General features: G+C 43.9%; 1 protein-coding gene across 1 annotated transcript; it reads right to left on the bottom strand.

Moving 5' to 3' along the window:
* Positions 1 to 30: 30 nt before the first annotated feature.
* On the bottom strand, positions 31 to 5,393 carry LOC127296953 (serine carboxypeptidase-like 51). Its single transcript, XM_051327199.2, has 13 exons — positions 5,086 to 5,393; positions 4,602 to 4,716; positions 4,395 to 4,489; positions 4,211 to 4,318; positions 3,845 to 4,129; positions 3,671 to 3,738; positions 3,486 to 3,591; positions 1,346 to 1,464; positions 1,162 to 1,231; positions 1,020 to 1,070; positions 880 to 932; positions 389 to 542; positions 31 to 314 (listed from the first exon to the last, which is right to left on the bottom strand). The coding sequence occupies exons 1-13, from the start codon at positions 5,101 to 5,103 to the stop codon at positions 255 to 257; spliced, it is 1,302 nt and encodes a 433-aa protein (XP_051183159.1). The 5' UTR covers positions 5,104 to 5,393; the 3' UTR covers positions 31 to 254.
* Between the last annotated feature and the right edge of the window lie 5,107 nt (positions 5,394 to 10,500).

The raw sequence follows: 10,500 nt of genomic DNA on the forward strand, positions 1-10,500 counted from the left end.
GGAGTGCATGTGGCAAATAAGTGGACGACAGAGTGAAAGGGCAAATAAATACAAGACCATCGGAGCTCTGTTCAGCCTTTTCAAGCAATGTACTCAATCATAATCGAGTAACAATTAAGTTCCATCACCTAATAATTCTCACATGCTCGATATTTAATAGTTCAAACTAACAGTCAAGTTTCATGCCTAGTACTTCTCACCATCTAAGCTGCCCCTTCCGGCGCAATTTACACAGAGATGTCCTTCCAATTGCATCAAGTAGCAACTATCTGACCAATCATCTGTAGAGCAACATCAGGCTGATCAACAGGTACCTGTAGAGAAGGCATGCAGGACGTGAGCAAACACTTGCTTTCGCAAACAATCTAATGCATTTGAGGGCACTTACTGTGTGTCCGGCTCCAAGGATCCAGTAAAAGTGCAGATTTTGATAGGTTTTCATAAATGCCCTAACAGCACCACCACCACTGCAGTGCACAGAAGTGTCACAGACAAACACATCCTGCCTTGGCAGGCTCAAGAAGTTCTTCAGACCATCCCATCTGAAAAACATATTCAGTTTAGATTTTAGAACGAGAGAATAACACTTTACACCACTTGTTGGGGCTAACGTTGCACAAACCAACTTGAGTTTAGTTTTGCACAGAACACCACATTTTGTCGTAATTATTTCGAGAGAACACACTACTAGTCATTAGCTAGCCTAATAGTCCATTAGCAAATTCGGGCCCACTCCAACAAGTGGTGTAAAATGCTATTTCCTCATTTAGAACACCTATGTGCAAACTAACATAGGTGTTTGTAATTCGGGCCCACTTTTTTTTTTTTTATCGAAAAAAATGTGCAAACTAACAAAATGTGTGGGTCAAGATTTCTTACTTCAGTTTCCTCACCCAGCCTTCTACGCCAACCGTCGAGCAGATCAGATCAAACTACATGAGATAATATATAATTTATGCAATGCCGGCAATATTTACTAAATTTAGAAGCTAAAGATATATACTACTCAGGAGCCATACCTGGCCATTGTAAATGGCAACAACCACACCGTATGCTAGCAGTTCGTCAACCTGAGAATACACAATCGAATGCATCAAACTACACAAATCACATCAGTAAAAGAAACGGAAAACAGTTAGGAGCCACTATTTAGTTGCTTGCCTCATTGATTGCTGGCTTCATGAAGACATTATCCAATGCATTGTTGACCGGAATCGACGCCCTTTGCCAACTGCAGTTTAAGTGTAATTAGATTAATTCGAGGAGTGCAGTTTTTTCGATAAGAGGAAATATACTAATAGAATGGTTTCTGTTTGCAACATATATAAAAGGAGATGAAGCTCACACGACGTCTTTGGGAATGATCTTGAGCTTTTGCTTAATGACTCCATTCATGATGCCGTCGATGGTTTTGAGACCTGACTGATGGGTCATAAAGGAATCAAGCATGAAATTTTCCCAATTCTGCAAGAAAGCCATGCATGTTAATCAATTTGTGCTTATTAGCATGAACAGTGGCAATTGTTCAATGTTCATATTCACGTAATCAGTTGAGCTATTGGATAAACAAACAAATGCAGACTAACAGAATATGTTAGCCTTGTATATATTTTGTTTTGTTCTTCTCTTGTTTCTTTGTGCCTTCTTCAGTAGCGTTGCTACCAACGGTGTAACTTTCCCGTCATCTTGACGGTCTTCTTCTAATATACAAAGACACACGTCTAGGTGTGTGTTCGAGAAAAAAAAAAGGTGAGCTATTGGATAAACAAAATAGAATGTTAAGTTTCTTTTTACTGTACATGGAATGATACAGACTTTCTCCATGCATCTGTTCCGCATAGTGCACCAGTTACTTGGAGGGCAATCATTGCAGGAAGATAAGCCTTAAACTTGGCCCTGACTAAAAAGGTGGGCAATGGAACCTCATGTCGGCCTGGGAGGATAAATGGATCCCCTGGACGCATACTCTGAAACCTATTGGTCGGCTGGGTACTTCGCGCCTTGAGGAAGACTCAGACTTAATTGATCAGAACAATGGTTCAGGGAAAATCTCCGCGGTGAGAGCAAATTTCTTGTCCTTAGATGCCGAAGCAATCTTAAACATACCGTTGCATGCAAATGGAGGGAAGATGTGTTGGCTTGGAGCTTTGAGAGGATAGGATTCTATTCTCTCCTCAAATCAGCATAAAGTGCTTTTTGGAGATTCAAAAAGAGTGTGTAGGCATGTAGCTCTAGATGAAGCGCAGATTATGGGTACCTCAACGTCAGATGAACAGATCTGGAAACTCAAGGTTTTCCCTAAAGTGAGAGTTTCTGGTGGCGTGTAATTCAGGGTATTCTACCTGATGCATCTACACTGAAATATTTGTCACATCAGAGAGCTTAGTAGATGTGATGTGTCTTGCCGAGGACGAAACACTTACGCTTGCTTTGACCACTTGTTCGCATGCACAGAGGTTTTGGGAAGAAGTGAGGAAGATATTGGATTTAAAGCTTCCTCGGCTGCGTAACAGAACTTGGTCCAGGGACATTTTGTGTGACCAAAGGTTCAGTGAGAAACAAAGAGTTCAAACTATCAGCATCATATATTCTATTTGGTCTTCACGCAATCAGTGGGCTCATGACGGGAGAGGCGTGACCCATATCAATCTCTGAAAATGATCAAAGAAGAATTACAGATGCTAGATTATCAGGAGAGGAGTTCAAAAACTCCTCCAGGACAATGTTGGCGACCTCCTGATCCGCGATGGATTAAAATCAATACAGATGGCACAATTGACATATAGGAGATGAAGGGAGGTGGCGGCGGTGCTGCTCGCTCACATCTCTCTTTCATCAGTGCATTGAGTAAGCCCCAAATGGGTGTTACTGATCCCCTCATTGCTGAAGTGCTAGCCTTCTAGGATAGAGTGATATTCGAATAATTAGAAGGCTACGCTCATGTGGTGATGGAGACGGACTGTTTAGAGGTTGTCAACCTCTGGTACTCGCATCATGATGACCGTTCAGTTGCCGCCTATCCTAGATGAAGTTGGGGAGCTGGCTTTGGGATTTGATTCGTAGTTCAGCATGTTAGATGACCAGCGAATAATTCGGCTCATTTGTGTGCTAAGTTTGCTTGCTTGAGCGGACTAATAGCTGCCTCGATGAGAGCCCAGCTTTTCTTGTAAACATTCTACAGGCTGGTTGTACCGGAACCATTACTTAATAAAGGTCCCAAAATTCTACGCCGAAAAAAATTAGAATGTTAACTTTCTTTTTACTGCACACGGCTGAAAATTCTTGTCGCTCTGTTGCATAATTCTTGTCGCAGATTCTTGTCGCAGATTCAGATGTATCTATTCACAAAGTACGTCTAGATACATCCAAATTTACGACAAGAACTATGGAACGGAGGGATTATTTGTTTGTGTTCAAACAGCTCCAGCTCTTGAGTATACTAGTGGACCCACGTGGTTTCCAAATTCCAATTAGTAATCACTTACCACGCTAGCACTATTTGAGTCGATAAAATGAGAGAGCTCGACCCATGTGATCCGCGCCTTGGCGAACTGCCCAGCTGCCATCTCATCCTTTACTTTTGCTGCAATTCTGATAATAAGACATGTAAATTAGAGTTCACATGGGCACCATTGGAAATCTAGGCATATTAAAGTTTGTAGATCAGTACTTGTTGGCAGGTGCGACGTCATTGGCATCCAACCTCGACACTTGATGCAGCAGTTCCGCATATGAGAGCTGCATGGACCCAAAGGAATGGTTGAAAAGCTCAAACTTTTCTTTGTGGAAAAAAAAGATCTGCTTTGATCATAGAGATATTCAAACAGGTTAAAAACGAGCTTACTGCGAAATCAGCTGGAGATATCCAGCTGTCCCCCAAAACCACTCCTCCTAGAGTGAGTTTTAGGGAACCAGCATGGATGGACCTTGCTATGTCGACGCCGATCATGGCGGCGAGCTTGCCGCCATAGGACTCGCCAACGAGGAAGAGTGGACTGCTCTGCAGGGTGGGTATTGCTACCGCAAGCGCTTTGAGGAGGGCACTAGCATCTGCAACCACCTCCGAGTCTGTCCTCGCCAGTAGGCTGGGATCCTCTGCGTAGCTATAGCCGACGCCCACCGGTAAGTCCTGCATGTCACCATCTCGTTAGTTACAGTTCGTGCATAGCACATTCATGAAGAAGCAGCTCAGTTGAAACAGGTCTCTTACCACGAAGAGGAGATCGGCCTTCTGCAGCCACGTGGAGTTGCGTGGCTTCAGGTTGGTGTCCAGTGGCCCAACACCCATGAAGTTTCCTCCCCCAACACCGGACCCTCCCTGGAAGAAGAGAACAACAACATGATTAATTGATACCTTGTCGTCGCCAAAAGAAAAGAAATGGTAAGATACTTACCGGCCCGCCCTGGAGCCAAAGCACGGTGGGCCATTGCTTCGCCGGTGATGACACCCGCTGTGGGCTCTTGTAAAACCACCAGAAGAGGTGAGCCTCTGAAACATAGGATTGCAATTAAACTCACGCACAAGTCAAAAGATGTTTCCGAAGAGTTGTAACAATCATGCACACAGCAGATTATCAAGTTGGTTGGTCAGGTGTACATACTCGGGCGGACTTGCGTGTAGCCCCACATCTGATTGCCATCTGCAGAGGAAGCAGTGGTACACCCTGCCTTCTCACCATTGAAAAGGAAGCACAGAAGGAGGATGGAAGCGATCACCTGATAGAGTGGAATTGGGTTTGGGTGTTAGCTGTAGTAACAACTGAAATGCATGTAACAACTGCTAGTGTTGCTCGGTCAGCAGGGTAGTAGTGATTAATCTGAGAATCAGCTAGTAACTTAACTAATTACTAGGGACAATACAAAATACTACTACAGAATGGTGCATACATAATAATTAGTAGTACTTGTTTGATTAATAGGAAGGATCACGCTACTCCAGAATAGCTAGGATCTGGAAGCAACAGAAAGAAAAGCACAAGCAGAAAAGCCCGTACGTGCTCAATTATTTGGAGCAACGCCTGGCCCTGGAGTGGAGTAATTTTCGAGGAGCAGCAAGAGCGGAAGCAGAGATGGGAGAGCTCATACCTTGCCAGTGGAAGCCATCGCGAGATCGGGGGTGCAAGCCGGAGCCGGAGGGGAGGCGACGGGGCACGGAGGATTCGGGGAGGCGACGGAAAGAAGGAGAGACGCAGCCGTGCAAGGCGGAAGTAGTGGCGGATCGGCCGGCGGACGGGGCGGACGGCACGTGCGGGTGGCGGATCCACGTCTAGGAGCGCTGGATCTGCGGCCGGGGCAACGCCGGCGCCGGCGTAGCAGACCCTAGCTAGCTGCGGCCTGCGGGGAAAGTTGGGGCGGAGAAGGAGTGAGGAGTGAGGGGAAGTAAACGGGTTTAGGCGCGCCGCCTTTAATACAAATGCTGTTTTAGCTTCTCGTCACAGCACGACACGTCGCAACGCTGCTTTTGTGGCTGCTCGGGCTCGGGGTGAAGATGAGGCGAAACGAGGAGTGAAGATGAAGCCCAGACCGGATATTGGACCGGAAGTTTGGGGCTAGATCGATTTTCCATCCGCCCCATATACAGTGTGTATGCCAAGGCGTCCATCTTGCCCTGAAGTTGTACTGGAGCTTTCTGGCCGGATCTCTTCCTTGTCCGTAGTGGCATGACCGGATCTTGGATTTCGGCGACAGGCACATTACCGTTGGACTCGTGCCGGAACCCTATCCCGGTTCCACTTAAAGTAAGCTGGATCTTCACCTTTCGATCCTCTTTCTATGATCTGGCATATCTTGACCCTTCTGGCTTACAGTATGCCGGTAACTCCGTTCCGGCATGGCTATGTCGGTATTCCGGGTTACTCAACCTGGATGACCTTTAATCCGGTCAACCTCATATTAAGTGATAAGCAAAGTCATTTGGCTTACCCGTGTAAGCCGGTAATTAGGCACATGAACTAGCCATTTAGCCATGCTCTCGACCCATCAGGGGTCATCCCCCCGATATTAGTTCCCGAAGCTGGTGTGGTCCAGCGGTGCCAGCTGATACGTTTCAAACGTATCTATAATTTTTGATGCTTCATGCTTGTTTTACACCAATTGCTATATGTTTTGTTTACACTTGGTTGCGCTTTTATACATTTTCTGGCACTAACCTATTAACAAGATGCCACAGTGACAGTTCCCTGTTTTCTACTGTTTTGTATTTCAGAAAAGTTGTACAGGAAATATTCTCGGAATTGGACGAAACAAAAGCCGAAGATCTTATTTTTCCGTTACGAAGATGAAGTCCGGAGGAGAGATGAAGGGGGCCACAAGGTGGCAAGACCATGCCTAGGCGCGGCCTGGCCCTGGCCCGCGCCTAGGGGTGGTTTGGGGCCACCTAGCCTCCCCCGACCTCGCCCTTCCACCTATATAAAGCTCCCGACGCAAAAATACTAAATCAGTCGGCCTCCATCCACGAAAAGTTCCGTAGCTCCGCCGCCGTCACAGAAAAGATCCGGGGGGTAGAAGTCTCTGTTCCGGCACCCTGCCAGGACGAGGAATTGCCTCCGGAGCCATCTCCATCGACTCCACCGCCATCTCCATCGCCGTTGCTGACTCCCATGATGAGGAGGGAGTAGTTCTCCCCCGGGGCTGAGGGCTCTACCGGTAGCTATGTGGTTTATCTCTCTCTCCCATAGTGTGATCTTTATGTGATCATGAGCTTTGTAATCTAGATGTCGTTATGCTATTCAAGTGGATTTTACTTATGTGATCTCCGGAGACTCCTTGTCCCACGTGTGTAAAGGTGACAGTGTGTGCACCATGTGGGTCTCTTAGGCTATATTTCACAGAACACTTGTTCACTGAATTATGATTTGAGTTGGATGTCTCTATGAAATTGTGGTGTGTTAGTACCTCCGATGAATGCTCAAAGTGACAACGTGGGGTGTTCATTAGTACTTTGGAATACATCTTTAAGGTTTTCTTTTGCAGCCCTACGCGATGAATTAGTGTTCGTTATCCAACCGGAGAGTAGTTCACAGTAGCATAGTGAAGTGCTTATATTTATATTCCTTTATGATATCATTGTTGAGCGTGACTGATACGTCCATTTTGCATCACCATTTTATATCATAATTTACTGTTATTCATTGATATATTTTATATTTAGAGATGATACTTATGGTATTTCACCTATTTTGCATGTTTCACGATTATTGGAGAATTACTCACCAGAGTCAGGATTCTGCTGGAAAAAGCACCGTCAGGATACAATATTTCTGAAGATCAACAATTGACGGAAAATACACCGAAAGTCTTATTTCTCCAGAAGAAGGAGCCAGCCAAAAGGAGGGGCCGAGGAGGGCCGCCATGGCCCCCCATAGGCCGGCGCGGGCTCCACCCTGGCCGCGCCGCCTTGTGGGGAGGGGGCCCACAACCCCCCTCGGCCGTCTCTCTTTTGCGTACTTCATCTTCCGGAAACCCTAAGGTGCAGGGAGGCATCGCGAATAGACACAGCCGCCTCTGCGGGGCGGAAAACACCAGAGAGAAAAGAGCTCTCCGGCAGGCTGAAATCCGTCGGGGAAATTCCCTCCCGGAGGGGGAAATCGTCTCCATCGTCACCGTCATCGAGCTGGACTTCATTGGGATCATCATCATCATCATCTCCACCACTGTCACCGTCATCTCCACCGCTGCACCTCGTCTCCACTGTAACATCTAGGGTTGAATCTTGATTATTTCATAGGGGAAACTCTCCCGGTGTTGATTACTCCTTGTTATTGATGCTATTGAGTGAAACCATTGAACCAAGGTTTATGTTCAGATTGTTATTCATCATCATATCACCTCTGATCATGTTCCATATGATGTCTTGTGAGTAGTTCGTTTAGTTCTTGAGGACATGGGTGAAGTTTAAATGTTAGTAGTGAACTATGTTGAGTAATATTTAATGGTTTGATATTTAAGTTGTGGTGTTATTCTTCTAGTGGTGCCATGTGAACGTCGAGTACATGATACTTCACCTTTATGGGCCTAGGGGAATGCATCTTGTATTCGTTTGCTAATTGTGGGGTTGCCGGAGTGACAGCAACCTGAACCCCCGTTGGTATATCGATGCAGGAGGGATAGCAGGATCTCAGAGTTTAAGGCTGTGGTTAGATTTATCTTAATTACTTTCTTGTATTTGCGGATGCTTGCAAGGGGTTTACTCACAAGTATGTATTAGTTCTAGGAAGGGCGGTGCATTAGCATAGGTTCACCCACACAACACTTATCAAACAATGAAGATTAATCAACTATATGAAGCGAAAGCACTAGACTAAATTCCTGTGTGTCCTCAAGAACGTTTGGTCATCATAAGTAAACAAACCGGCTTGTCCTTTGTGCTAGAAAGGATTGGTCCACTCGCTGCAATTATTAGTCTCGCATTTTACTTACTTGTATTTTATTTATTTGCTATATCAAAACCCCCTGAATACTTGTCTGTGAGCATTTACAGTAAATCCTTCATCGAAACTGCTTGTCAACACCTTCTGCTCCTTGTTGGGTTCGACACTCTTATTTATCGAAAGTACTACGATACACCCCCTATACTTGTGGGTCATCAAGACTATTTTCTAGCGCCGTTGCCGGGGAGTGAAGCGCTATTGGTAAGTGGAATTGGTAAGGAAAACTTTTACTGTACGTGCTGTTTTTATTTCTGCCTGCTGCTATAATTCATTATGGAGAGATCTTCTCTTGAATTCCTATTTGGAAAATCTACTACTACTGCAAAGGTAGTGGATGAGGCGCCAGGTGAGAAAGAGGTTCCATATAAAATACCTATGAAAATTATTGAACGTGTTGTGGATAACCGCTATGAAGGGGATGGAACTGTCCATCCTGGAGATCATTTACTGTTTTTACATGAATTATGCGGGTTATTCAAGTGTGCAGGTATTGCTATGAATGAAGTTAGGAAGAAACTATTCTCTATATCGCTGTCTGGTAAAGCGGCGCATTGGTACAAATTGCTGAAGAATGGGGATTCTCTTGATTGGAAGGATATTGTGCCTCTATTTTATTCTAAATTCTATCCTCCAAGTGAAATTCACAAAGACCGAAACCGCATATATAATTTCTGGCCTCATGATGGAGAGCGTATTGCCCAAGCATGGGGGAGATTGAAGTCTTTAATGCTCAAATGCCCCATTCATGAGCTTCCTGGTAATATCATCATTGATAATTTCTATGCAAGACTTTCTTTTCAAGATAAAACCTTGCTGGATACTACTTGTTCTGGATCATTCACACGCAACAAAGAAGAGTTTAAATTGGACCTTCTTGATCGGATTCAGGAGAATACTGAAGAATGGGAGAACGACAAAGATAGAGAGTCAGGTATAAATTATGATTATGAATGCATTGAAACTTTTATGGATACTGATAAATTTCGTAATATGAGTGCTACTTATGGTCTTGACTCTCAAGTTGTTGCAAATTTTTATAAAGATTTTGCCTCTCACTTTGAATTGCCTAGGAAGAATTTTAATAAGTATCATGAACCTTACAAAGATAAAACTGATTCACCCATAGGTAAATGTGTTGAAATTAAAACTGTTGATCATATTCTTCCTGAAGCTTATATTGAAAAAACTCATTTTCCTGCTAAAATGAAGGAGTATTCTATTATAACTAGTGTGGTTAATAAAAGTACAAAGAAACCTATAGAACCTGAAGAGCAAATAAAGGTTGAACCTGCTATTGCAATAGTTAAAGATCTTTTGACTGAAAATGTAGAAGATGGTCATATCATTTTCTGTGAAGATGCTTCTAATATTGTTTCACATCCTAATAAGTCTAGGAAAGCCAGTGTTCCTATGCTCTCTGTTAGAATTGGTGATCATTGTTATAACGGTTTATGCGATATTGGTGCAAGTATTAGTGCCATTCCTTGTGAGCTTTACACGGAAATCATGCATGAAATTGGTTCTTGTGAACTTGAAGATATTGATGTGGTTATTCGGCTAGCTAATAGAGAAACTATCTCTCCTATTGGTATTGTTCGAGATGTGGAAGTTCTATGTGGTAAGATTAAATATCCTGCTGACTTTTTGGTACTTAGTTCTGCTGCTAGTAAGTCCTGTCCTATCATTTTTGGTAGACCTTTTCTAAATACTTGTGGAGCTGTTATAGATTGCAAGAAGGAGAAAATTGTAACTAAATTTGCTGGTGAATCTTATGAGTTTAATTTCTCTAAATTTTCCAAAGCTCCTTATAAAGCTGAATTGCCTAATAATGATTTTAGAGTTGAACAGTGTGCATCTATTGCTCTTGCTCCTAATGATCCTTTGCAGCAACATTTGGAGGATAGTGAGAGTGAAGTCTTTAGGGAAGAAAGGAATGAGCTTGATGAAATTTTCCTTCGTCAACCTATTCTTAAACATGACTTACCGGTTGAAGATCTAGGTACAACACCACCACCAAAGGAAGATCCTGTTTTTGATTTAAAACCGTTGCCTGATAATCTTAAGTATGCTT

This window comes from Lolium perenne, chromosome 4 (assembly GCF_019359855.2).
Source record: "Lolium perenne isolate Kyuss_39 chromosome 4, Kyuss_2.0, whole genome shotgun sequence".
NCBI lineage: Eukaryota > Viridiplantae > Streptophyta > Magnoliopsida > Poales > Poaceae > Lolium > Lolium perenne.